The sequence below is a fragment of the Nymphaea colorata genome, chromosome 4, assembly GCF_008831285.2.
Source record: "Nymphaea colorata isolate Beijing-Zhang1983 chromosome 4, ASM883128v2, whole genome shotgun sequence".
In the NCBI taxonomy this organism is placed as follows: domain Eukaryota; kingdom Viridiplantae; phylum Streptophyta; class Magnoliopsida; order Nymphaeales; family Nymphaeaceae; genus Nymphaea; species Nymphaea colorata.
Window position 1 is genome coordinate 19,881,932 of NC_045141.1, and position 27,918 is coordinate 19,909,849.

The window sequence follows — 27,918 nt, forward strand, 5'->3', positions numbered from 1 at the left end:
ACCATGGGAACGAAATGGAGTGTGTGGTGCAATTACATCACGTTACCAGCAAAGCCCTCACTTTTCTTGCAGAATTCTTTTTCGCCGTATTGTGGCAGCGGCTGTTTTCTGTTCTCGTTTCTCTTTTTCGCTCCCTTAGTTTTCAGATGACCAATTTCTTTTATAGTTAGTTTTGTTGGGTACAGAATCTTGAATTATGACTGGGAAAGGAAAAAAGGATTATCAAACCTTGTAACATCAGTTTTCCATAATTTAAGTATGTCCATTTAGCTGAATTAATAGGGACATAGGGTGTCATTTTTCTGGCATGTTTCCGAGTCACGTCATGATGTCTATCCCCCTTTGAACGAGAGGGGCTGCTCATGCTCCATACCAACTGATATATGACAAAAGGAGAAATAGTTCCAATTTTATCGGATGTCTCTGAAAAGATTAGCAAAAGGAGCAACAGTTAAAACAGCCAGAATCAGCAATGCAAAGTTGAACTGTTTTTTCATTAATTTCACTATAAATATCTCATTACATGCATAAGGTAAAAATACATGCTGATCGTGAAGCAGAGTTCATATGTTAAATGAGTTCACGATTTAACTTGTTTGAAGTTGGAACCAAACTGGTTTGGAGGATGAAGAAAACAGCTCCTTGGGTATATAAGTCAAGGTTCAGGCCCAGAAATTTCTCTATACGTGTATAATTTTCTTCTCGAAAGATTGCCTGTCAAAAAAGCACAAAAAATTAAATAAGAGAAAAAACAAGTCAGGCAGAACCAATTCCAAATGCATTACATACTAAAAAATAAGGGGAGAGGTATGTCATGCACTCCCCAGGCAATAAGTTTCATAAGAAATGGCATAATTTTGGGAATAATGCACCAAGGGCCCCCTCCCCCTTTTCCCCTTGTCTCTATCGCGTTGGGATGTAGTGTACTTTCAACTTGATATCGCAGTTCTCACCATGTGGCCCGTAAGTAGGTGTCCACAGGATAAAACAGATAACCTGCTAGTCTTACGCCCCTCGAGGCAGTGAAGGTGCAGCAATTCACCGAGAGAAACTTGGAAATTGTTCGAATATGTTATATGTCAGAAGCATACAACACAGGCTGAAACGGACGAAAAAATAAATTGCATCGAGAAAGTGCATCAGATCAGCTTTAGGAGGTCAAGGGTTCGAGAACTGGTGTGTACGAAGAGAGGAGAATCACTACTAACCTATATCAACAATTCATGTACCACATAGTTTGTGCTTGCAACAAAAACGAGTCCTTGTACTTCCTGCCACTTCCTAAATAGATACCATTTTGAATCCAATCTTGACGTTGTATCCATGCATCACGTCCAAAATCAAGGACTCCGAGAATCTGCAAAGTATACTTAATATATATCATATGAGTTAAACAATTGCTAAGAAAATCATGTGGTAAATCACACACAAAACACGTCCCTCAAGGTCCAAGGCATCTTAAATCGACATTTATAAGTGTCCATCTTTTATTCCCAATGGTACTTCAAGTCTAATTCCTGCTAGTGCAGGGTTCCTCCAGAGTCATAAAAGGATGCAAATCAACCCAATTGAATTTTTTTATAATGATCGCGAATGACGGCTTAAGCACATTGTCCACATGCTTCAAATTACAGTTATAAGCAGCAAAAGTAGCTGGTACTCAAAAAGGAACACAGGGGAGGGGAGAAAGGGACAGGTGTAGGGGTGGAAAAGGAAAGAAAGGGGAAAAAGGTCAAAAATGGGAAAAAAAATTGATTTGGATCTATAATTTTCATTGTGGGCAGTGTGGGTATAAGTCTCCGTGGGCAGCTTTAAGTTTATTAATTAAATTTACTACAGTTGGTATAACATGGATACAAAGTATTTGCTGGATAATTGCTTCAAGGACTTGTTATTATCATGATTCTAACAACTCGAACTTGCACTAAAGTTTATTCAAGTCAATGTACTTTCTCCTGACAAAGGAGTGGGAACACATTCAAGAAATTCATGCGTTGAGTACGTTAGATGAAAGTATAATAACCTCCACGCCCAATATATTTTTCTCGAGATGGAACTATCCAACTCATGTATCTCAGACATGGAACTTCATTTTTGTGCTCTTACATAATGAAGAATAGCTTTTTGTTTCAAACTACCCAAAGGACTCTTTGGCTTGAGGAATGTCAGAAAATGACAATGAAGACTGTTCAAAGATAAATTCTTCATGTAACGTGCTACAGGTTTGCAAAACGAGGTTACTATTGAAGTTAGGTGTAAATAAAGTTTTCTATTATGCTTACGTGTGAGTATTGCTTCCTTCCAAGTAGAGCTGGGAGGGAACTGTAAGGTTTTGTGCCTATCCACACAGAGCAACCATTCCAAGCAAGCCATGAGCTTGGTTCTCAGAACGTTTATTTTGTGAAAGGTTGGAAGTCACCTCCCCAGAGCTCATATGCCGTCCATTTTGACGTTGGGATTTCAACTTGATTTGCATCAATTGATAAAGGACCTCATCCAAATTGATCAGTAAGGTAAAGCATTCCATCCCATCACAATTCTGGATTGTGCATTTGGTTGACAGTCTTTATATTCCATAGTTTTTAAAGACTTAAAATTGGCACATTCTTTTGATATATACTCCATACTCTCACTGAAGTATGTGTCACTATTGAACTTTGACTCTAAAGTAGGCTCCATGTAAACTTTGCTGGAAAAAAGTTCAGTTATCCCATTATGGGAATGAGAAGTTATTTAAACAAAACAAGCTAAAAATGATGAAAACATGGATTCATTGTCACAGGCATATTAATAGATGCAAGAATATATAAAGGTAGCATGCAGATAAAATGCAACTTACAGCTCCTCCTTTCCACGGAACGAATGGTGGATGTGTCTTTGATGGTAAAACCTGGCCACATTGGTCATTGTTAGTAACAGGTGGCAGAATCCCCTCCCAAATAAACAACAAAGTTTGTAAAATTTAGAACACAATATTGTACATAGTACACTTGGAAAACTACACCAAAATCTGAAACAGAAGCAAATGGAAGAACTTTAAAGATTGCCTAAAGATTTTGATGGTACTGAAATTGGGAAGAAAATATGGTTCAGACTTCTCAACAGCTCATGGAGAAAGCCAGATTGAGCAAAAAGGGCAGGCTCTAGCTAACCTGACCAAGGACCAAGATAACGATTAAAAAAAGAAATGGTTTTGTTGCACCAAATGATGTAGTATTTACTATTTACTAGTATCCACAGCTGTGTCTGCTGTGTTTACACAGGCACTTCATCTTGATCACTCACTAGTCTCCTTACTCCCAGATTATTGATATCTTCACTGCTCAAACACAAGGAACTGACCTAAGCATGGTAAAACTATTTCCTTGGTTCCCTCTAGAGGAGATCTCTACCCTTTCACTAAGAGCTGTTCAGTCACCATCCTTTCATTATGATAGAAATCAGAAAATCTTTCTTTCATTGTGAGAAGCAGCGAACACCTTGTCTTTCAATTACGATAAGAGAATTCAGACCCAACTCTTGATGCACTCACTCTATTATCCTTTCTTCATTATTGATACCCATAATACATGGATTGTGCCAGTAGTAGATGCACCCTTCATTGTTCTGACTTTCGGCAAAAAAATTAGTATTTTGAATTGGAGTCAGTGGCCCTCCTAGGGTTATCTCATCTATGATCCCTAGGAAATAGGACCAAGTTGGCCTTGCAAGCAGATGTGATCGGTTCTCTTTCGCGTTCCAAAATGTTTGTAACTGTTAGGAAGCATTTTCACAGGAAGCACGTTTTGTTTGAAAAAGAACGTGAGAAAAACATTAAAATCAAGTCAGCCGAAAAAAGGGAAAAAACAAGTTTTATTCGAGTTTTATTCACGTTTTTTTGTTTTCTCCACGTTTTTTACATTTTTATTACCAGATTTTTATTTTCACATTTCATTTCTAGTTTTTTTACTTTTTAAAAATTTGCCGAGATTTTTTTTGAGAAAAACAGCTTTGCTGTATTATACCTGAGGAAAACAATCCGAAAATGATATTTGTGACAATGAAACAGATGTAACTGCCTATGGAATCAAGTACCGTCAGTCGTTACTCCTCTAATCAGCCTGCCTAGTCTAATCTACTTTCTGCTCCATCCAGTAAACGTTTCCATCTATTTCTTGCTTTGAACCAAAGATATGTGGAAAACTGATCAACTTTAGATCTGATACTCAGCAAACTCGATTTGAATTCCAGCCTGTATTATAGTTCAAAACCTACATTTGAAATCCTTTAACAATCATAGTTATTATAAATTTGTTGAGCAGTATGTCGTCTTTATGCCTAACATATGGACCCTATTCATTTAAACTAAACCAATTTGTGCCCCAACATATTGGATATCTTCCTTCACAAGCTGTAGTTTCATCCTTTACATGTTCATCCTCACTCCTCAGTATCTTTATGCAATTCAACAAAATTTCGTCAATAACTGAAATTTAATAGCTATCATATTCATACAAATTTGGCCTCCAACATGCAGCTACCCTTTGTCAAGACTTGTTATTATGTCCTAGAACCTTTCAGCAATGTCCACCTCCTAAGTTATCACCTTCTCCAGTGTCAGTTCATCTCCATGCAACATATTCAGGTGTTGAGGACTGAAGACTTGAAACGGGAAAAGATTGTACAACAGCAAATATGATGGCATTAGCATGTACACTTTTACTTTACCGGAGTTGGATTGCATGTCCAAAAAGGTTGCTTAACAAAACCTGTAACTTATATTTATTTTGTCATATTTTCTTCTCCTCCTTAGTGGCATCAACCTTTTGCTGTAATAATAGCTTTCGACACCTAAAATTTCCATTCTATTTCCACCATCTTCATGACAACCAAATTTTTTGAAGGTTCTACACTTCATACAGCATCTACCATATAAGTTTAAAATAAACCAACTACATGAACAACAGTTCAAAAAAAAAAAAAAACTGGATTAAAGGACTGATTTGTTATGAAGATCATTTGACTTAAGTGGACCTTAACGCATACAAAGAAAGTCAATATGCGCATTAAGATGCAAGCTTGGTCAAGTTTATGACAACCAGGAAATATGAGGCCCGTGAGAGCCACTGTAATACAGCTATCTACAACACAAACATGCAGAGCGTAGGTGTGAGTGCAGATGCAGACGCAGGATTTTGAAAAAAACTGGGTGCCAGAGCAATGAGTATATATATATATACACACACACAAACATTATTAACAATTAACAAGCTGTGGTTCTATCGATGATTCACTGAGAGAAAAAATTGTTCACCCAAGTTATCTCGAATCTGGTGTGGCAATTTTTTGAAAAGCCCATTTTACTTAAAGTCCGCCATCCAACTAATACAAACAGATGGCTGACAGGCTGGTACACCAAAAGTAACTTTGTAAAATCAAATGCTACCGGTCACTCACCTTTTCTGAAAAAATTACATATGAGGTGGCAACATATTTGAGCTGTTTGATCAATTGGATATAAATATGCACACGTACATCCATGCATGCATACATATGTACATGTATACAAACACGTATACAAGCACACATGTACATCAAGAGAATGGGACAGTATAAATACATAAGCAAAAGGTCACAATTGCAGAATAGGAAAGTTTACTCACTTCAACAGTGTCAATAGCTTCATGTGAAGGGATGGCATGCAGGACCCTGAGTAAATCAAGAAAAATGAGAAAAATAATTTGTAAATACAAATCCTGTCCTCATCAATAAAATAGAACATCTGATTCTCGAAAATTTCAACCAGCTCAGTGTTTTTGAAAAGTAACTATAAACACCATGTGATTGCTGGTTTATACCTGACAACAAAATTGGAGTACTAAATCACACATTTATAAGCCATAAAATAAGCGGAAAAAGATGAAAGAAAAGGAATGGGAGACCAAAACTTGCATTGACTCCTCTGGATGACAATAGGGCTGCATGCACCATTCTGAAACATATGACAAGTTGCACATATATCCTTGCTTAGTTACATAACTTCTTAGGACTAAAATACTGTCAAATGTTATGTTGCATATGAAAAGCATGTAACTTATAGCATGTCCAGAGCTGCTAACAAGCCATGATGGGCCATAGCCATGAATAGCTTGTCTGCCAAAATTCCAATTTAAGGGTAATTTGATGGTAACAGTTGCACCTAAGATTGTGTTTCCAGGTCAATGACCCTTGTTCCAAAGATATTCTTAATGAGGTTATTTCACAATTAGAAGACAAGTGGGTAGGTAGAATAGAGGAAAGAACAAGAGATATGAACAAGGAAAGCAATGGGAGAATGGTGCACGTGACAGCTGCCCCAAATACCTTTTATGATGGTTATTAAGCATCAGTGAGCATAATAATCTTCAGTGATGGACCACAGTAAAATGTACATAATCAACCAGTGGTGGAGCCAGAAAACTCTGTAGGGGCACTGTTACTTAAATTTCAAACTTTAAGCACTCATATGCAAAAAATTGAAAACTAATGAAGTATTTATGTGTAATTAAAGCAAATTCTCTGGGCTGGTGTGGGTAATTTTGCCCATAGCAGCCACAACGTGGCTCAGCCACTGTAATCAACCCTACAAAGGTGATTAAAAAAAAAACAAAAAAGGACTCGTCTAAACAGATTTCACAAAACCATCTTTAAGGACATTGAAGTATATGTCATATTTGAGGTTTAGGTGTGCCCTTATGGGCCATAAAGTTATACCTTTCCTCCACTGCCCCAATAATACCTTCAGTTAATGCAACTCCACCAATCTGAAGCCCAAAAAACAGGTTATTCTAGATAAACCACACATACACAAAGTAAGAGCACCTAGATTCAATGGGTACTGACCAGCTGTAAACTACAAAACAGCTTTCTTTGGAGGTCTATGCGCCCTGCAATTAAAGCAGCAAGTATGATTAAGTGCCCATGATATAGTTGGTAATAAATAAAGACATGACGCACCTTACCTGTTGACATAATGCTACTCGTTATAGCTTCAGCAAGTCCTAGGTTGTCTTCCCTCTTAAGCCGGGAAGTGGCAACAGGGTAGCTATCCCACATGTTAAGTCCATTACCACCAAGGAGAAAAGCATCGGGCAAATCAGACCTCCTGGGAAATTCTGAATGAAGTGTATCTTCTAGCATATCCTCATAATCATGAAACCTAAACAAGTAGATTGCAATCATGTTCTTTCTTTAAAAGAGACCTAGGAAAGAAGGACTTGCATTTAACTTACCAAGGACGTGGAGGAGGTGGATGTTCATCTGGAACTAAAAGTGAAGGACAAAAAAGGCCCATAGGAGGCACCTATGTTCAAAAATTATTGTGTAAAAATCCTGATTAAGAATTATCGCCCACACTACATTACAAATATTCCATCACAAAAGTATGAAAAGATAATACACAGCGATTGTGCTAATTTCTCATTTTTTAGGTTTATGGTCCACATGTAGCATCACATATGGCACAGTGAACATGACAATTAAAGCGCTCACATGAATTGCTGGATTACCTCTGGACTTTGTTAAACACCAGAAGCTGATTCTTGGATACTTGTTAAAAATTTTATCACACTTGGAAGGTGTTTAATAGCATGAAACTTTTCAGGGCGAAACATTTTATGACATTTCATGTTGTATAACATTAATAATTTCTCAAGAAAAGTACTTGGAGCACAAAGCTCCAACTGAAAATAAAGGACATACAAATATCCTTATAAAAAGGAGAAATTTACCCTGAAGTTTTTTTCTGCATGTGATGGCAACTTGTGCAGAGTCTAAAAATTTCACTCAAGAAAGTACAGACAAAATTTCACCCAGCAACAAACATCCCCTTAGGTTCTATTGTCTTTCATGATTGAGAACATATATTAGAACTATAAACCTTAAAAACATCAAATCTTTGTGTCACTTCCTGTCCCTGTACAGGTTCTGTCAAATTTCATGTCCATGTCACATAGGCAGAGGCACTGTGCCCATGTCGACATGGCCAGACATTGGTTCAGGTTTGGACTCCCTCCAGGCAGTCAATTTCTTGTTAGATGTAGTTAATGCTCATGGCTAGAGTTATCCAAAGTTGGACTTTGGCCAACCTTGACTGCTAACATTTTAGGAATAAATTAAAATAATTTACTAAAACAATGAAAGGTAAAAGTTAAAGTCTAAAGAGGAAACAAAAATCTAAGGAGGAATCAAGTTTGACCTTCTTCATCTGTTTGTGCATGGACAACAGCCACAGGTAGACAATGTTGTTCTCCATCTCAGGTGACTGGTTATGTCACATAGGTATAGGTATGGGTGCCATTATGGGTTTGGGCGCAGAGAACTTTCAAAAAATTTGAGTACGGAAACACAACCGTGTATACACACACACACACACATGTGTGTGTGTGTGTGTGTGTGTATGTGTGTGTGTGTGTGTGTGTGTGAACCAACCACAGGTATCACTTAAGGGACCTCAGAGTCAAAATGTTCCTTCCCCAGACTTCTTGTTGCACAACTCAAGCAAATTCGGAAAAAGAATATTGAGAACTTCCTTATGAAGGACTGCATAGGGGTGGGACAAATGACAAGAGAAAAGAAATAACAAAACATCGACAATAATGTTGCATGAAAGTGTATAGTGTAAGGAGTAAATTACCGCCTTAACACAGAAAAGGTGACACTTTACAACAACATCCCTCCTGACATGCAATTCAATAAGCACAAAAATTAAATGACATATTGCATAGAAGACAACTCCCAAGTCACTTTTCAAGAAAGAGAAACGTACATTGACAGCAAACAACCTCAGCTTGTGAGCTTCAGCTGGCTTTCCAGTCTCAAAAGAATGAACCAGGGCCACACTGTCAAGCTCCCCTTCCTATTCAAAAGTATTCCAGAAATCATCCATAAAGAAAGTTGAAAAGAGAAAGAATTTAAAACATGTCCATTTCAAATATCCACAAGATAAAAAATAACTGCTTCAAAAGGTGCTCACAACAATTCTACAATAAGATTCTTTTAGCCTCTCTAGCATAAGCATGTCAGCTGGTTTTGACAAAGGGTCAGTATTTATTGCAGGCCAGGTTTGATGATGACGTTGAATCCAAAAAAGGCATCGTGATATGTCCTACAAGGAAAAATCACATCAATCATCAAAGTATGAACAAAAGAAGGAAAGAGATATTTAAGGAAAACAAGAAGAGAATGTATCAAGCCAAACAAATACACTAGAGAAGAAAGAAGGGACTATCTATAGCTTGAAATGGAGTATATACTACAGAAGATATTTATCTAGTCTAATATCAACAATTCATCTAAACTGAGATCAATAGCAAAAACCAGTTCACAATCTTGACTATACCATTTGGTTTATGATTAAAGGAGGTTGACAAGAAGAAAGAAAGGGAAAAGTAGAAGAGAAAAGGAGTTTTCAAAACCTTTTTTTCCATCTAAGGCCTAAGAATACCAGCCTAGGTGACCTTACATAGGTACCAATGTTCTCAGTATCAGTAAGCATCAGTTCATATAGACCTGTAGGCTTGTGGCACTAGGCTTATGGCACTCCACAAAGATAGACAAGTCAGCCTATGACACTCCATGAAGATAGACCTATCAGCTGATGGCACTGCTTCCACCATGCTGAGGCATGGTGGTGCCAGTTGTTGCAGTAAGGCCACAACTGCAATGGCCAGCAAAGATGATTATATTTTCTATAAGATCCAAACCTTACAATTGGGGTCGATGAGGTTGAAGACAAGATCGGAAAATGCAGAGAGCTTGTAGGACAGAGAGGGGAGGTTGGAAACAAGCAAAATAGAGGATTTAGAAAGCTCACTAGGGCAATTGTAAGGTTTTCTGAGATCCATCAGAGCTGTGAAATGGGGGCAGATGAAGGATCTTGAGCGGCAGTATGGAGTTCAACAGAAGGTTGGAGTTTAAGGCTTTCAGCAGATGCAAATTTCCATCTAAGTCACCAGGGTGCGCGGTGCGCCTGTTTTGAAGCTGCACCCGCGTTGACGCGACACAAGTGCGACCCAGATTTGCACCCAGCAATGTCAAACGTGAGTCGGGTGCGGTCAGCCGCACCCGACTAAAATTGTCATTTTTAGACGCGCACCCGACTCGCATCCGACTAAAATTGTCATTTTTCGACACGCACCCGACTCGCATCAAACGCGAGTCGGGTGCGGTCAAAAGTGAGTCGGTTTATTTCGGACCAATTTTGGGGTTTTTTTTTGTTTTTATTTTTAACAAAATCGATAGGGCACAACTCGAGACCTCACCCCTTTGCCGCCGCTCTCTCTCTCTCTCTCCTGCGATCATCTCTTCCACCGGCAGCATTCTCTCCGTGCGACCGGCATCTGCTGCTTTCTCCGATCTCTACCTCCACCGACAACATCAAATTAGTTCAGGTCTTTGTCACATGGGTACTGCTGTAAAGGCAGCGTACCCGTACTGGCCAGGTACGACACTGGTGCTGGTATTGGTACTGTCCTGGGTACCTCTTGGGTACCGGTCAAACAGTACCGGGTACGGTCAACGTACCCAGGACTGTATCCGTCCAATTTAAGACTCGATCAAAGTTGACTGAGTCCTTTCTTATCCAAAATTTATGATTTCAGTTTTGTTCTTTACACCATTTACACTCAGGAAACACATACAAAGCTGTGTTTTCATATTTTTTTCAATAGTTTCTTCTTTAGAAACTATAAATTTTGAATCATGAATGCGCTATTTTCTTTGAATTCTTATTTTATGTTATATGTATATATATATATATATATATATATATATATATATATATATATATATATATATATATATATAAATACCCCTGTACCCAAGTTTTTTGAAAATAGGCCGAACCACCGTACCGGCACCCGTACCCGTACCTATGTGCCATAGGTTCAGGTTTGAGCTACGTTTCAAGGGTTTATACCAAATTTTTCTCCCGCCACCATTTTCATTTATGCTTTTTGCCGGAATGATCTAACCAATGTTGTAAAAAGCGTATCGTAAGCCGTATCGGTATGGCTCTAAGATACACCGTATCGTAAAATATCGTAACGTATTGTAACTGTATTGTTTTTTTTTTAAATAAATAAAAAAGAAAAAGAAAAAAATTCGAAAAATTAATTAAAAAATCAGTAAAAATCAAGAATAATATGTTCTTCACAAAAACATGTTTTACAGAATAATAGACTTATTATTGCTATAAAGTTACGGTTCATCATTCGTAAACATCAAAATTCATAACAATATCAATCTAGAAAGCACAAGTCAACAATTACATAATTTATATCATAATTTCATAACCATAGATTTATAATCTTCATCATATTCACTTTCATCTTCATCTCCATCTTCTTCTTTTTCATCTTCATGATAAAAAAAAACCTTTCCTCCTAATGGGAATCAACCACCCACGCACAAATCCATGGTTTAATAGATGATTTCATGGTGAAAATTGATGATTTCCCTCCAAGGCGGTACGATCTCTAGGTTAAAAATGAAGAAGGGGTGGGTTTTCATAATTGAGCCCCTTTTTTTGAAATCAGCCTGTATCGTACGATACGGGCACGATACACCCTCATTTACGATACAGAGGGTGTATCGTATCGTATTTTGTAAACGATACGTATAACACTGGATCTAACCATTTGTTTTTCTTTTTTTCCCCTTATTTTCTCTTCTCATGTTTCGTCTTCTTCGTCAACCCTCTTTCCTCCTTCTTCGTCCCTCTTTTTCTGTTTCATTTTGTAATCGTCCAATATCAGTGGCAATTCATTCGATCATCTGAAGTCTGGTTTTATTTTTTCAGACTTGGTTATTCTATTAATTATTGTATGCATCCCTTTTCACAAATCATAAGCTTCTACTACATGAAGCCCACACACTTTGCAGCAATAATGTTCGTTAGCTCTTAAAATGTGTTAATGAAAATCGGCACTTGCTTGATGGCTACTTTGGCTTCTGTGAAGTGAGAAACATATATGTGTTAGATAACTTAAATTGTTAATGCAGGGTCATCATTGGTCTTCTTCTCCTGGTTTCAGTTATGCATGGTTTCTTTGAAAGTGGAACTGGAACACAACTTTGATTGATGATGTAATATGTATTGATGTATGAATTATGAAGTATGACTGTATGAACTGTGATTCTGTGAACTCAAAACTAGAGTATATTTCTTGTTATATGTTGAATTGATGCTTGATAATGATTTCATGATTAGCAAATTGCAATTTTGATCTTGTTATTTAATAATTTTGTGATTTATAGATAATTTTTTATCATATATATTATATATATGTTATTATTATTATAAATTAATAATAATAATAAATACTCTCGCCGCACCACCGCACCTAAATTTTTTGAGATGTGCCGCACCGGCACCCGCACCCGCACCCAGTTTGGTATTCTTGTTAAAAGCATTCGCACTGATAACGCTCTTGAGTTCAAGGCATCTACCTTAATGAAGTTTTACTCCGATAATGACATTTCTCATCAGTTTACCTGTCCCCATACCTCCCAACAAAATGGCGTAGCTGAGCTAAAACATCGCCAACTTTTAAATATGGCTTGTTCCCTAATGCTTCATAATAATTTACCTGCATACTTTTGGGGAGATGTCATCCTCACTGCCTGTTACTTGACCAATCGTTTACCATCCTCCTCCATTGACAACAAGGTTCTCATTAAACTTGTGAACCCACAACAACCATTGTTTTTTGTGGCTCCCAAAATATTTGGTTGCACATGCTTTGTTCACATATTTGGACTCACACGTGATAAATTGGGTGCCCAAGCCATTAAGTGTATCTTTATAGGCTACTCCAAAAACCATAAAGGCTACAAATGCTTTGATCATTTGACTCAAAAGGAGTATATCAGTGCGGATGTCACATTTTTTGAGTCTAAACCTTATTATAGCTCCTCTCCTATCTCTACTGAGATGTTACCGTCGCCAGACCCACTACCTATTCCTCTCATTCCTTTGGAGTCATTTCCTTTTGAATCTCCTTCTAAAGAATCTTCGACTGTAGTGTCCAAGTTTCGTGATCCTCCGCTGATCTACACACATCGACAGGACCCCTCTCATGATCCTTCACCAAGCGCAAGCGCTTCTCAGGAGGCAAGCGACAATGTACTCTGCATTCGCAAAGGCAAGCGACAATGTACTCTGCATTCTATATCACATTTTGTGTCTACTGACGGTGTTGGTAAAAGTATGCAACAGTTTATTCAAGCTCTTATTACTCATACGGTTCCTACGTGTCACCAGCATGCTTTATTAGATACCCAATGGAGACAGACTATGCAAGATGAGATGGATGCATTAGTTCAGCCGACAGCGAGGCACTTGGGAACTTGTTGATCCTCCTCCTGATTGTAACATTGTTGGCTCTAAGTGGGTATTCACTATTCATAGTGAAATATGATTATGATGGGTCTATGGAACGATACAAAGCTCGGTTGGTTGCTAAGGGCTACACGTAGACCTACGGAGTGGATTTCTTTGAGACCTTCTCTTTGGTTGCTCGGTTGAGAACTATTCGTCTTATTATTATTTATGTGGCTGTACACCATGACTGATACATGTATCAGCTTGATATCAAAAACGCCTTTTTGTACGGTGATCTCGATGAGACTGTCTATATGCAACAACCACCAGAGTTTGAACGACAGGGAGAGTGGAAAAATGTGCAAATTGAAGAAAGCTATTTATAGACTCAAGCAGATTCTTCATGCGTGGTTTCACAAGTTCTCCGAGGTAGTCTCAAAGTGTGGCTTTGCGAGATCTCCTCTTGATCATTCTCTGTTTATCAAAAAGACTTCCTGGGGTATCATCGTTCTAGTGGTTTATGTTGATGATATTATCCTCCCAGGTGACTCCGATCAAGAAATTGCTAATGCAAAGTTGTTTCTTCAAAAACATTTTGTGATGAAAGATCTTGGTCCACTATGGTATTTCTTGGGAATAGAGGTTGCTCGAAATAGAGATGGTGTCATTCTCTCTCAATGGAAGTATGTTCTTGATTTATTGCAGGACACCGGGATGCTAGGAGCTAAATCGACTAATCTACCTATGAATTCATGCATACATCTTCATGATCACCAAACAGAATTAGTGGATTCTCGATCATATAGATACCTTATTGAATCTCTATGTTGCTGTGATAAGACCAGACATTAGCTTTGCAGTGGGGAAGGTAAGTCAATTTATGGAAAACCCCAGGAAAGTTCATTGGGATGTTGCTTTGATGGTGGTCAAATATCTGAAATCGTCTCCTGGCAAACGCCTTTTGTTCACAAAAAACAAGACCCTAAAAGTGGAAGCCTATAGTGATGCTGACTATGCTGGTTCAGTCAAAGACAGGAAATCTACCACATGATTCTGTGTATTTGTGGGAGGCAACCTTATATCGTGGAAAAACAAAAAACAAAGTGTGGTATCAAGATCTAGTGCAGAATCCGAATACAAAGCTATGACTCAAACTGCAGCAAAACTAACTTGGGCTAGATCCATGCTATCTAGCCTAAGTGTGTCGATTTTGCTTCCCATGAAGATGTATTGTGACAATCAAGCAGCCACATACATTGCAAACAATCCAGTTTTCCATGAGAGAACTAAACATATTGAAGTGGACTGCCATTACATTCGGGATCTCGTTCAAGGAGGAACCATTGCCACTATTCATGTTCCTTCAGAAGATCAAGCTGCAGATATCTCCACCAAAGCTCTCCCTATTGGTGATTTTTCTAGATGTTGTGACAAACTGAGCATGTTTAATATGTATGCTCCAGCTTGAGGGGGAGTGTTGAATCAGAAGAGTTTATGTTTCTAGGTGGCTCTTTGTAATATTAAAGAGTTACAAGATCTCTTTAATATTTTTTTTATTTCTTTATAATGGAGATTAGGGTTAGTGAATAATGAAGTTTTTCTTTCTCAAGTCTTACGGCTGCTACTCTCACTCTCTCTCCCTCTCCACATCTCACAACCTACCATCTCCAAACCTCATGGCTGCAACAGAACCAATTAAATAGGATCAGAATCAACCCAAGTCCAATACAGTCACATCCTTGGATACAACTCATCAATGATGAACTGGATGGTGGAACAAGTACTCCCCTAAATAGATTAAGGGGATGCCTAGAAGTAGCAGTATTTGGTGTTCTACTCAGAGAAGAATCCTCCATTCTTTCCACTCACTTTCTCCTCATGCATAAGATAACATAATGGGACGCTTGGATTTATCGATAAAGATAAACTGACAGGAAAGGCAAAGAGGGATAATGATAACCATATGTTAACCAGAAGCAATGCAATAGGTTCATAACTTCATACCTCTCCACCAAAAGGAAGTGTCACACACGAAGTAGGCAAAGCCACTCCATCCTGATCACCACAACCAAAAAAGTTGTGAGTCATTTTTTACCATTGCACTTTTTTGTTGATTGAAAAAGAAAACAATTTAACATGTAAACACGTGCAAAAAAAGCTGTTATCAGCAGCTAGAAGAAAACAAAAGCTCAAAGGAGCAATAGAACTATTTCGGAGAGACCGCTATTTTTTTTATACCTCAATGCAGATAATTGATGTAACTTGAGCACCCAAACTTACAATACAAGCAGTAGAAAGTCCATTTCCAAAGGCAGCAGCAAGACCTTCCTGTTGTAGGGATTGAAAACTGTTTATAAGCTCAATTTTGACTTCAAATAATGTAGCCATGTGCATTAATCAACTCAAACAATGACAAGAAAACAAAGAAGATATGTCCTAGGAGACATGATTGGATCAAGATACAATTGATTACTCACATGAAGAGATACTAGCCTGATCACTAACTTCGTTTACATGATACAAGTCAACAATCCCATCAGGAAGGAGCATTTAACAGATCTTTCTTACTTTTTCTTCCGTAAACTTAAATTATGAAAATTAAAACAGACAAGGATAAACGGCAAAAAAAAAGCATTTTTTGGTTTTTTCTCTTTTTCTGACTGGTAAGATGAGGTTAGGTAGATCCCTAGCAGATATACAAAAGACATTCCCAGAGGCATCAAACGATAGACCTCCTTTAACTTCAAGGTCTCAAGAAGTCAACTGCCTAACAAGAAGGACAGAGCTTTCATTGGTCTTTCCTTTGCCACTGGAGTTTCTGAACCCAGCAGAGGTTTTAATATCTAACAAGTAATCATTTAGGAAAAGCTTATCCATTCCACAGAAAAAGAGACTTCTCTCATAAAATTTGGAGCACAAGGTTTTGAGTATATAGGCCTAATTACTTAATTAGATAAATGATGAATTTTTTGCAGTAAAGTTGAACTGTGGTATGAAGTATGAACACACTGAATAACCTCTTACTTGGTTGGAGACATTTCTTCCTTGATTAGGAGAAAGAGAGAGAGAGAGAGAGAGATAGAGAGAAGCTTATCCATTGGCAGAAAATGAGTTCTCTCATAAAATTTGGAGCATAAAGTTTTGCGTACATAGGCCTACATGACTTAATTAGATAAAATTCATTTTTGCAGTAAATTGAACTGTGGTAGGAAGATGCTCAATAACCTCTAATTGGTGGACAGAGAGAGAATACAATTGAACTACTTATTGGTGTTTCCAGTCCATATTCAATATCTACTAGAGAAAAATATCTCAGGGACAGAAAAGCATCTGTATTTCAAAGATAAAGAACCATATATGAGAAACAGCAAAAAGGCAAGACAACTCTTCTCTTATAGGCTCGTTCTGATTCTTCTTCTACAGTTTGGGTAGAAGACTTGTAATTTGCAGCATAGTCATCTCAACCAAGTGCACTTGGTGAGAAGAGGTTTTCAAATGTCAAGGAATCTCAACACTCAAGTACTTGGACAAGCAAGAGAAAATTCCTTTAACAATTTCAACCTCAGGAAAGATGAGCCTAGTGAACTTCCACTTTCAAAGAGATCTTCAACCCTAAACTAACTAATGCATTGGTGTTATTTTAGTCTACTAAGATTCCATAAAATTATATTTTTATTTAATTAGTATTTTCTACAAAGTCATAGTGTTTCAAGAAAGCATATCCTCTTTCGAGCATGATCATAATACTGTCGCAACTAAGCAAGGAAATAAGATTTTAACAATCACATAAGCATGAGGCTGATTATCAGGTAAATTACACTACAGAGACAATTTCGCTTGATTGTACCACAACCTTGGGTTAAATTGGAATAAGGATTCTAGAATCATTAAGAAGGAAACAAGAACTTAGAAATGTAAACATAGTGCAATTCCCAAAGCAAAAAGATGTGAAAATTGCTCTCTTTATTAACAATTTTACCTGCGCAAATATCGGGATAACACCACAAATATGACCATCTTAGTCTTCCTACATGCTTTCAAAAGAAAAAGAATTTCAAAAACAATATCCTAGTTTTATGCTAAAGATTAATCAAATCACCTGGTGTATCACAGCCGACCCAAACTTTAGGTCTCGCAAGACGATGGTCAGCATCTCCTTAATTTCTACCTCAGCAAAAGTTGCATCAGAAAGTTTTGTAAGAAATAAATTAAATAAAAAAATAAATCAACTGAAATTTGAGAAACAATATAAAACCAGTGAAAAAATTACAAGAACATATTTTCTCTAGGTGTTATTTCTTCAATAAGAACAAAAGATCCTGACATACGATGACCAGAATTTGCTCTTTGCTTACTTCCTACAGAATGTTCAGTAAAAGGAAATAGCATAGTACATTTAATAAGGTTCATCATGACTTGTCAAAAACGAGCAACAAAAGGACCTCAATTTTACCTGAAAAGATACGACAAAAATATAAAGGATGGAAAAAAAAAGAGAAGCATAACAAATACCACGGCTATCAAATGTTTCTGGCACAACAAGGATGGCAGAATACAAGCTTCTACTGGCAGAACAAATTTGCAACTTTTCATTTAGTACCCAATCCCAAATGGTAAAAAGATCTTCAGCAACCTATAATGTCAATCCAATAAAAGCCAAATAAGACCTCAGAAAGACAATAAAAATATAGAAAAGTATTTCAGTCTTGATGTTGGATGCAGATGCTTGGCAGAGTGAACATTATTAATATGTGTTTCATAGGTAACCAAGCATACAATGATGGCTACATAAACGGAGTACATTTTGTTGATTATTTAAGTTAAACAGGCTGAAAGGTCCAAATGAGCAAAAGACATCTTGACTCTTGGTATACCTGTTGGGAGGAGTAATACTGAGAGACATTAAAATGACCTCGGCGGATAGGGCGGCACAAGCAATATGGATCGGTTGGAGCAATTTTCAGTGCCTCCTCACCACAAATGAACTCTCTATAACTGTACTCACTCATTCTTTTCCCACTTTCCACTAAATCCCGTTCATCCGACACATTTTCTTTGGCATCTTTATTTTCAGAATCTTCTGCAGAAAGGTAAATAAACTTTAGCATGTGTTCATGACAGAAGGTAGATAGGAAGTGGAACAGATTGCAAAAGTAAGAAAATGCACGTAAAGTAAAAGGAAGCACAGTTAACTTAGTACTGATGCTTAAGGTCATCAATAAGCCTATCCTTGAGCAAATTGCTTTCACTAGCACAATAACATGAAAGTAGGGATATGATTTAGATATTAACTGATATTCAATGTGTGTTCGAATTCCAGTAGTTGGATTAAAAAGGAAAGATCACACCCAATTAGTAATCAGCTGCAGATTTTGTATCGGGTTTTCCTTATCAAGTCCAATAGATATCCAATTTTCACGGACACCCGTGTCCAACTACAGGTAAAAATTCAGGTACAGTATTTATTTTTTTTCTTTAATTTTTGAATCTCAATCCCAAGCAGAGTCAAATCAAGCAATACCCAAATAGTTGGATAGGGTACTAGCTATATCCAATCCATTGACACCTCCACATGAAGATTGAACTAGAACAAGTACAAGTTTAAGACGTTGGTATGTTCATAGCTTGTACAACTACATGCATACGTAGTTGAGGGGAGGACACTGGCACGTCTAACTAGAAACACAAAATTTTATGCTCTTCATAAAATCAGCATTGCCTTGAGGAGATTATTTAAGCAGTTCAGAAGTAGACACCATGATGATTGGTTGTTATCTTGTAAAACCATTATTTTCATACTTTATTATAGAAAATAAAACTACAAAGGAAAATAAAATATAAAGAACCGGTGCTTCATGCTTTGGAAGCCAAGTACTCTTTTACTAACACTGAGTTTGATTAGAAATGAGTGTAAACCAGTGTAAGAGTGTATGACAAGATAAAATAGTCAAGGCCTCTAATAGAACTAGATCAACCATGAAGACGTACCCCATAAACTAGAAAATTACCTCCACAGGACAAGAAGTAAGACCACTGTAGTTAGAACTTATAAGTGCCACGTGGACTAGGCAGGAACCTGAAAAGGCCTCATCAAGGGCCTAGGAGGTCCTATTTTGACAAAAGCATAGGGAAAAAGAGAATGAAGAAGAAAATAGGGAAAATGAGGGATTTGAAATTCTCTGCTTTAAAATATATACTAGAAGATAGAACAAACCAACAAAAAAAAAGTATTGAAATTGGGAAAAAATGGTTTGAGGCACCTAGGTGCCTCAGCCTAGGCATTTAGTTTGCGACCCAGCACCTGGAATACATAGTGCAAAACACTTGTCAAATGAATTTACTCGATGCCAACCATGTTTTGCAAGACCAGAAAACAAAGAAGGAACAGAATAATAATGTTCAAGTAATCACCTACTGGCAAGGTAAAACTTGGATTTTTTTCAGTCACGTTTGTCCAAGAAAAGGGGGTATCAGTTTTACTGTTTTGCGGATGGTATCCATCAATATGATTGACCTGCATAAACTTCAATAAGACAACATCTGACAGTCATTTAAAACTGGTCTAATATTTGAACATAAAGGGAAATTTCCCGAACAAGAATACAAATTCAGGAAGAGAAAAGATCACTGATAGTTCAAAGGTCCATAGTCTATAGGTGAAGATAAAAAATCCCATAAAGATTACCAGACCAGGTTGCCTTAGAAAAAATAAAATTTGATAAAAATTTTGTGCGTACATGAACCAATGACAAAACATTTTGACCAACTTGTTCAAATAACATTATCTGAAGAGATGCATAATGCATAAGAAAAAAAAGGAGATGCTAATAACAAAGGACAACTGGATAAGTAATATTTCCCATATGAGCAGCAGGGTTTAAAGATTCATAACTAGTAACTATTTAGTTTACCATCATACTAAAATAATTCAGAGATTTACCAATTAATTTTACTTCACGGATTCCATTATTATGTATTCTCGTGAATGATTTTTCTGCATAAATATGTGACTACTTTTTGGAATATTTCAAAAATTGTCAGTTTTGCTGTATTTCATGTCTATGTAAAGCATCAATCTTAAACCAATATTTTTTTTTTTATTCTCACATTCAGGAAGAGAATAAAGGTTATCTGACTGCATGAGTTTCTTAAATCCATGATCTATTGTGCTAACAGCCTTCTCTTCAAATTTCATAGTAGAATGAAGTTGCCAGACACCATGATACTCAAACAGCACATATTTTCCTTCGTCTCATATCTTTCCCAATAGTTCCATATTTCTTTCATACTCAATAGAAATACCAATATGCCATCCACTCCACCCTTTTTCCACAATATGTTTATGTTAAAAACATTTCAAAGTGAAGCCTGATTATTCTAGACTTGAGACATTTTGTTGCACATTCTACAATATGATTCTTGGTCTCAGTAGAGATAAATTTCCTCCTATAAGCTATGCATCCTGTCTAACCACAAAATTGCAGAGATTCATGACACAACTAACAAGTAAAGGCAAATTATATGTTTTCCTGACCATCATTTGTTTCTTAAAAAAGGCAGTTATCTCAAAGTTGATATAACCAGCAACTGTATCTGCAGTTGAGACAAAGGAGTCATCTTTATGCTTGCTCCACAAGTAAAGACTTAAGTAGGCCCCAATAAAGAATGCTTTTTTTATTACCTTCTTATGCCTCGTCAGAGAAAGTCATGATAGAAGCGCAGAAATGACAGAACAAAGAAAAGGTTCTTCACATATCTGATCTTAGAGACTTCACCGCACATATAGAATAACTCACCAGGAAATACTCTTTTTTCTTTCAGAATTTATGCCTAATCATGACATTGTTCGGTCTAATTCTAAGCAACTAAAAGGTGTATGTAGGTCTAATTAAGTTCCCAAGCACAAGCACAACACCTTGCGGAACCACGGCATTCATCATGATGAGGAGAATATCGGTTCTTGGTCACTTTTTAGTTTCTATGTTTTACAACATCTGGAATGCGGAATAGACATGAGTAGTCCCCACGGACTGCAAAGAGAATTAATCCCATGAATATACTACAGTATATCCGCTGACTGCAAAGCAGTATACTGGCCTTTTATGGATTGTGTTCCAAGTAACCTCGAAGGTTTTACACCCACATTGATAGGTAGACTACTAAATGAATGAATCCAGGCATGAAGCCAAAAAGATAATAATAATAATTTTTTAGTTATATTAATTTCTAAATTTTTTCTAAACTTTTAAATTATTCACACAGTTTTTTTCTTTAACATTCCAGCTTCCTGCTCGAGCTACTTAATCCTGCAACTCAAATATAATTTTCTACTGCTTCCATTCAACAAGTAAACGCCATCCAGATACACAACTAATTCAGCTCCCTAAGCAGCCTAATATTCCATCCCAAACTTCAATACACAAATATTCAGAAAGTGCCATATAAAGAACGCTTTCCCACACCCCTGTCTAGGTCTTACCATATAGCCCACAAAAAGAAGCCGTAGTCATCATTTTACAAAAGTTGCGGAAAAGACTTCGTCAGAAAGAGCAAATCCATTTAAAGGAGTTTTACATATGAGTCTTCAGTTACAAGTGGAGTCTTTAAATATCTAAGAGAAACCATTTTAACGACATTACTAAAGATTAGGGAGCATCCGATACCTTGCGATGAGATGAACTGTTCGCATTTTCTTCATCCAGAAATGGAATCTTCAATAAAGATGCAACCTAAAATAAAACTAAAAAACGATAAGTACCATATACAACAAGAATTTAGAAACGTAATCCCCAATAAGCAAATCCCAACAAAGAGATACTTACGGCATCATACGCCTTTTCACGCTCAGCACATTGCGATGGAGTTGCTGGACAGACAAGCATCTGCCAATTATATGAAGAAAAGTTAGATAACTAACAATCTCTTTGTTTCGGAAGAGGAAAACATAGACAGGGAAAGACCCGTCTTGACCTGATCTTTGATGGTTAACTGTGGCCCCTGACTCCCTTCAGAGTCCGAACTACGTATATGTCGAGCAATGCAATGAGGAATGCTAAAAGGAGCATTTTGGTGTGCAAGACCTATCCTAACATTTGCCGATCCTGGAGAAGGAGAACAAACTTTATTTCCCATTTCACTTACAAAATACAACGGTTCTCGGAACTGTCATGATATGCCACTTCAACTTCACAAGCAATCCTGGTTCTCGCTTCCAACTTCACCATCAGCAATCCCATACAAGTATATACCTAAGGTTTCATAACTGATCAACAATGATTATGCTCTAACCACGTAATCCGATCGTCTTTAACACCGCTCGAACCACAGGAAAACCGATTACCGGTACAAGTAATCGATAGCCCGATCGACACACTGAAATCTAGGGCAGATTTCCCAGTTAGGGTTTCTTTACCTGGGTTGATAACGACGAGATTGGAGCCTCTCTCGGCCAAAAGCTGTGAAGGCACTACGGTTTTGAGATAGTCCTGCAAAAAAGCACAATAATTTAGCGAAGGAAGAAAAAGAGAGCCATCTCCATTTGGCGATTGGAGAAAAACACACGAACCATGTGGCGGAGTTAGCAATTGTGGGAAGACTGAGGTCGTGAAGCCCGCCGTTGGCGAAGAGATGGGAGGGAAAGCAAAGCAGGCGTACTCACTCAATTTCGCTGCTCTTTAGTTTCGCGGCCAAACGCAGCGACGGTGCAAAATGGGTTGGACCTCCGGCTTGGCCGCAGTCCGATCCAAACCATGTTTCGGATCAATAGCATGTACTGGGTAGTCAAGGCGGAAGCCTCCCTCCCCATTTCCTATCATCTTTCTACTTTAAGCTGCTTCGAGACACACATGATTTGTTAATGCAATCTATCGTTCTCAAAATTGGTTTCAAAATCGATTCAAGCAATGAAATATCATTGTTTGAAATGATAAATAGAAATGTATAATTAATTAAAATGACGATTCTTCAAATTATATATATATATAATTTTTCCCCTTTTTCTTTGAAAGAACTTTCCAAGGTACTGACCACTAAATTTTAAGAGGAGGACGCTCTGAAAAAGATGAGGCTGCAAAATAGTGGAATTCAAACTTGCAACTTGGCACTCACAAAAACCTCCTCATTATGTGGTGTACGATTTTAAGGATGTTTTTTTCAAATTATTTATATGTTAGACAGCTCTGCGTAGATCATGCGCCCAGCTACCAGTAAGTGTGCACGAAAAACTCGTAGCCTGGACGTTCACATTATTGATAACCAAGTCCAAACCGGAAAGAAAAGGCGATCAAGTAGTGAGTATATACAACACGGATGTTTATCACTCTTATGGTTAGTTTGTAAAATGTAATTCTCCTTTTTGCATGGGCACATACAAGACGGGCAAGTATTTTATTTTTGTAGGTACTACTACTACTCTCTCTCTCTGTCAAGTGAAGAGCCAAACAATAGGCAAATGAAACTGGTCAGGCTGGGTAGCGAGTAATGAGTGTGTCCACTATGCGATTCATAAGGTCACGGCTATTCTGATGGCATTAAAAGATGTTGATATTGGGTTGAGGGGTACTTGATGTGGCTTAAGAGACAGGGTGTTGCATCCAATCCTCTTCCCCATTCTCCCTCTCTCTCTCGCTAGCGAGGAAGCATGAAGAAACCCTCTGACCTCACGATTTATCCGAGTCAACTTGCATTGGATGAAAACAAATGAAATCCAATTTCTGAGACCATTCATAAGAAAAAATGCAGTTGGCAGTTGCCTGTCATTACAAGTCACTAAATCAACAAGAAGATAGATTTTTTTCCCCACAAAATCCTGAAGTAGCCTAAGGAAACACGTCATACATCGGTAGGCTTGGATAACAGCATACGGTCGTAGCTGTAGAGGGGAAAAAATTAACACAAAGGTTCATGCTTATGTTGTCTTTGCCTTGGAAGCATTCTTCTTGTGATGCTGCTTCTGTTTCTTAGGATGTGTACTCTTCATTCCTAAGAAGAAAAATAGTGCTCCAAAAAGTGCCAGATTCTGTTGAAATACAAAAAAGAAGCATTTAGTTTGGACAAACAGAAGTAATCTAAGCGGCTTTCAATCTCCGGATACAGACATGCTGATCATACTATGTAGAACACAAAACACAACACTAATTACCTGCAAAAACTGCATGAGGATTGGAACGAATTCTGGATCAGACGAATCATAATTGAAGAAGTCATGCAGAATAGGCATCGAAAATATTAAATAAAGAAGCTGCACCAGGGAAAAACAAGGTTACGGCAATGCATAAGTGACAGAATTCAGCAAGTCAAACATGAGTAAGCAGAGAATCTAGTATCAGGAGCACTCTTACAGACCAGAAGATATGCTCCAAAAGAACTCCCAAAAATGAAGAGAATGCCTCCAACCCCCTTCAAAGCAATGCAAGCAGCTACTAGATACTTGATCTGTCAAAAACGTTTGAGAGTGTAACCAGTATGCATGGGAAACTAAGTATGTTGATTTGATATTGCAGAAGCCTAGGTGCAGAATATACATTCCCACTTGGTAGTGCAGGAATGCACAGTGCGCACTTCTCTGAGAAGCACTATCATGTCAGGCTGTAATTTTCCAAAACTGTTTACATGAGAGGGAGAGAGAGAAAGACAGAGAGATTCTCACTTGAATTTCTGGCACAACCCCTAGACTAGTAGCAAAGTAGCTCGTAAGCAAGTTCAACTTGGGTTCAAAAGCTTGTGCAAGGGCTCCACCATTAACCCCAAATTCAGTCAACCTAAAACAAAGAAATAAGTGAACATGGTTTATGCATGTGTCCAACTTCTCATAAATTTGCTTTTTTCCTTTTTTGGCATTTAGATACAGGAACACAAGCATGATTAATCCAATCGCTGAAGACATTGTAGAAAATGTGTTTGTGTGTGTCTTTATATATATCTATAGAGAGAGAGGGAGGGAGAGAGAGAGTGAGAGAGACACACACAAACACATGCAAACACAAACACTACATGAGCCCAAATTTGTGGTAATACCCCCAAGACCAATGTCCTTGAGCCTCCATTTGCTTGAGCAGTAAAAAGTTGCTGTCAAGTGTCATGCATAAGCACTACCATAGTTGATGTTGGCTCCACATCGGACATATAAAATCAGTTCAGTGGATGGGACTACAATTAGAAATAAAGCACATGAATAGCAAAATTCTGATAGTTGACTTTATAGCTAAAAATAAGCACCCATCTACGCATTCTAGAGTTGATAACATTTAGAGACTACTTGACTTGAATAAGAAATAATAAGTCCCAACTGCAATTAGCTTATAACTTTACCTCCGATCCATTTTGAGCCAACATAAAAGCAAAAGACAAAAAATATGTATAGGCCAGATGTTTGACAGCCTTTATTTGTCAAGCTGCAATTATCTAACTGATACTGATAATTTGCACAATAAAACTTACGCACTTCTGATGAACAACTGTTGTCATCAACTAAAGCATTTAATAACTTAAAACATGTTCAATCCAGATCTTTCTACTCTTTTTTGAGGGAAGAAAATATTTTATTCATACTTTGGGATAATGAAAAACAGGACGGGAACTAGAGAGTCACAAAAATATAGGAACTATCAAATATCTGTGACGCGGCAAATGTCCAAAAGTTATGTTACTATTGGTGAAGGCATTCTTATTGAGTAGTTTAACTTCAGCACTCAAATAAATCTAACGCACTTAGTTAATTTAACAGTTAAATTCTACTTACCCTACAGACTGACAGTAGGAATGAGGACACAAGTAGGCCTTTTTGGATCCAAACGAGAACCCAGTGTTCAAGCTTGATTTAGGTTTATTTCAAGCAAACCCATAAATTATCTCAGGCACTTACTATGTTTACCTAAAACGCCATTTTGAACTTTCAAAAAATATGAAAAGGTCAACTATATTTCCTTCTTATTACTAAATTTTCAACAGGTATTGTTTGCATGTAGACTAGACTACATAATCAAAGAGGAGATATTTTGAGGCTGAATTGCTCATAGATGACTTGAGCCAGGAGAACTGTGAATAGCAAGCATGTGGATACACCAACTAAGGTGAACACTGAGTACCAAGATTTGGTAAATACAGAGCAATCAGTGAGGCTTCCATTATTTCAACAGCCAGCAGACAACCTTATCCCTTTGACTATTTTTGTGTCCTGCTATTTCCTATTCACACACTTGACAATCAATTAACTCCACCACATAAAAGTTCATCTTTGCAGGAATCTTGTGAATCATTTATTGTGTTCACAACAGGGAGCAAAAAATGCCTTCCTCCTAAGATGTCTAGTAAGCAGCCAGTGTTCATTTGCACAAGCAGCTTAAACTGTCTTTATTGGATACAGTAACACTAAAAAAGACAGAGGCATTTCAATTTAGCAAAAGAACTAAATAAGTATACGTGCTTTTCTCCTTTCTCCAAGAGTAACTTGCATTTTCCAGCAAATAAAGCTGACAGATAAATCACTATTATCTAGAGCATAGTAGTAGTTTTTCGTTGTGGAAAGGAGTTGCAATAGCCAATGCTTCCTACCCAAGGCTTTTAATTATCAACAATTCAATTGCATCAGGGAAGGTGCGAGGAAGTGTAAACATAACAGTAATACCACAACGAATTCCAGTTTTTATAGTGCAACCATGTTCATCAAAGTCCGCTGCCCAAGAATATTTTGAGTTTCTCACGCAAAGATTTCCTACATAGCTGTCTCATGAGGTGTATTGTTCTCAAGCCCTCAAACGCGATGGACAAATTCAGGAGAAAGATAACACCGACTTTTGCATGTAATAGGGAAAAAAAAAACGGAAAACAAGCATCCAAAAATGGGCAATGCATACACATAACTCCGAATAAAGGATGAAGCTAGCCGTATAAAGAAGCATTCGCATCCAAAAGGAATGAAAAAAAATGACCCAAAAACTACAGAAAAAAGGGCCAGAAAAAGCATGATGATGACCGAAGAAACGAAAGCTTTACAACCCGCCAAAAAACGGGAAAACAACAAGCGTGTACGAGCAAATAAAGAGAAAGAAATGGCAGCTCATCTTCTGTCTTCTCAGAGAATAATGAACGTCCAAGGCGCCCGCGCGCTCGCGAGAAAGAGAGAGAGAGAGAGAGGCCTTACTTCTGCCATGCCGAGAGGATGAAAACAGAGGAGAAGAGAAGCCTCCCAAGGCAAGAAACGAAACCCATTTCGCGTCGCCTCTGGCTCCGAGGGTGCAGCAGAATCCCTCAGCAAACGCCAAACAGAGACACAGAGAGATGGAGAGAGAGAGAGAGAGAGAGAGAGAGAGAGACTCGTTCCCGCTAAATGGGGGCCATTTTTCAAATTACCAACAACCTTCTGGTTCTTTTTCCACTGAAAAAGGAAAATCTTTAAAAACACATCTCTAGAAGTGTGGTCCTAACAGAAAGCACATTTCGATTTGTTAACAAAATATTTAGTTATAGTCCATAATTTCTAAAAAGGCTTATTACTTAATTTCAGTCAAATAAACTGCTAAATTTGACGATACTTTTTTGTAATGGTGGAAAAAAATATTAGGTAATATTTTTAATGA

At 37.6% G+C, this 27,918-nt stretch overlaps 2 protein-coding genes across 7 annotated transcripts; both read right to left on the bottom strand.

Annotated features, from left to right (window-relative positions):
* Positions 1 to 466: 466 nt before the first annotated feature.
* Positions 467 to 23,043, bottom strand: LOC116252835 (actin-related protein 9). 5 transcript variants are annotated; one of them, XM_031627403.2, is made up of 21 exons: positions 22,908 to 23,043; positions 22,755 to 22,827; positions 22,313 to 22,443; positions 22,165 to 22,224; positions 22,006 to 22,071; positions 19,754 to 19,856; positions 18,217 to 18,422; positions 17,855 to 17,975; positions 17,442 to 17,506; positions 15,581 to 15,670; positions 15,347 to 15,397; positions 8,993 to 9,124; positions 8,786 to 8,875; positions 7,251 to 7,321; positions 6,981 to 7,177; positions 6,862 to 6,905; positions 6,733 to 6,782; positions 5,643 to 5,688; positions 2,840 to 2,890; positions 1,209 to 1,357; positions 467 to 714 (listed from the first exon to the last, which is right to left on the bottom strand). In XM_031627403.2, exons 1-20 carry the CDS (start codon positions 22,908 to 22,910, stop codon positions 1,214 to 1,216), a joined length of 1,794 nt encoding a protein of 597 aa, XP_031483263.1. In that variant the 5' UTR covers positions 22,911 to 23,043; the 3' UTR covers positions 467 to 714; positions 1,209 to 1,213. The 5 variants fall into 5 exon arrangements, with proteins under 5 accessions (XP_031483263.1, XP_031483261.1, XP_031483264.1 ...); XM_031627401.2 differs by having other exon boundaries at positions 18,217 to 18,419; positions 19,754 to 19,865; XM_031627404.2 differs by having other exon boundaries at positions 15,623 to 15,670; positions 19,754 to 19,865.
* Positions 23,044 to 24,041: 998 nt separating this feature from the next.
* On the bottom strand, positions 24,042 to 27,686 carry LOC116253381 (uncharacterized). 2 transcript variants are annotated; one of them, XM_031628175.2, is made up of 6 exons: positions 27,483 to 27,616; positions 25,358 to 25,489; positions 24,990 to 25,101; positions 24,686 to 24,775; positions 24,483 to 24,581; positions 24,042 to 24,359 (listed from the first exon to the last, which is right to left on the bottom strand). In XM_031628175.2, exons 2-6 carry the CDS (start codon positions 25,420 to 25,422, stop codon positions 24,249 to 24,251), a joined length of 477 nt encoding a protein of 158 aa, XP_031484035.1. In that variant the 5' UTR covers positions 25,423 to 25,489; positions 27,483 to 27,616; the 3' UTR covers positions 24,042 to 24,248. The 2 variants fall into 2 exon arrangements, with proteins under 2 accessions (XP_031484035.1, XP_031484034.1); XM_031628174.2 differs by lacking the exon at positions 25,358 to 25,489 and having other exon boundaries at positions 27,483 to 27,686.
* Positions 27,687 to 27,918: the final 232 nt, after the last annotated feature.

Bases quoted from the DNA above. Each gene is read 5' to 3' on its own strand.
- LOC116252835 (XM_031627400.2), bottom strand. The intron at 5,689-6,732 runs GTATAACTTTAT...TGATTTACTCAG, and splicing joins ATTGGGGCAGTGGAGGAAAG to GGTCCTGCATGCCATCCCTT. The intron at 2,891-5,642 runs GTGAGTAAACTT...CAATGTGGCCAG, and splicing joins AAGCTATTGACACTGTTGAA to GTTTTACCATCAAAGACACA.
- LOC116253381 (XM_031628174.2), bottom strand. From the start codon at position 27,550: ATGGGTTTCGTTTCTTGCCTTGGGAGGCTTCTCTTCTCCTCTGTTTTC. The intron at 24,582-24,685 runs GTCTGTAAGAGT...TCCCTGGTGCAG, and splicing joins CTTTTGGAGCATATCTTCTG to CTTCTTTATTTAATATTTTC. The intron at 24,360-24,482 runs GTAATTAGTGTT...GTATTTCAACAG, and splicing joins TCCTCATGCAGTTTTTGCAG to AATCTGGCACTTTTTGGAGC.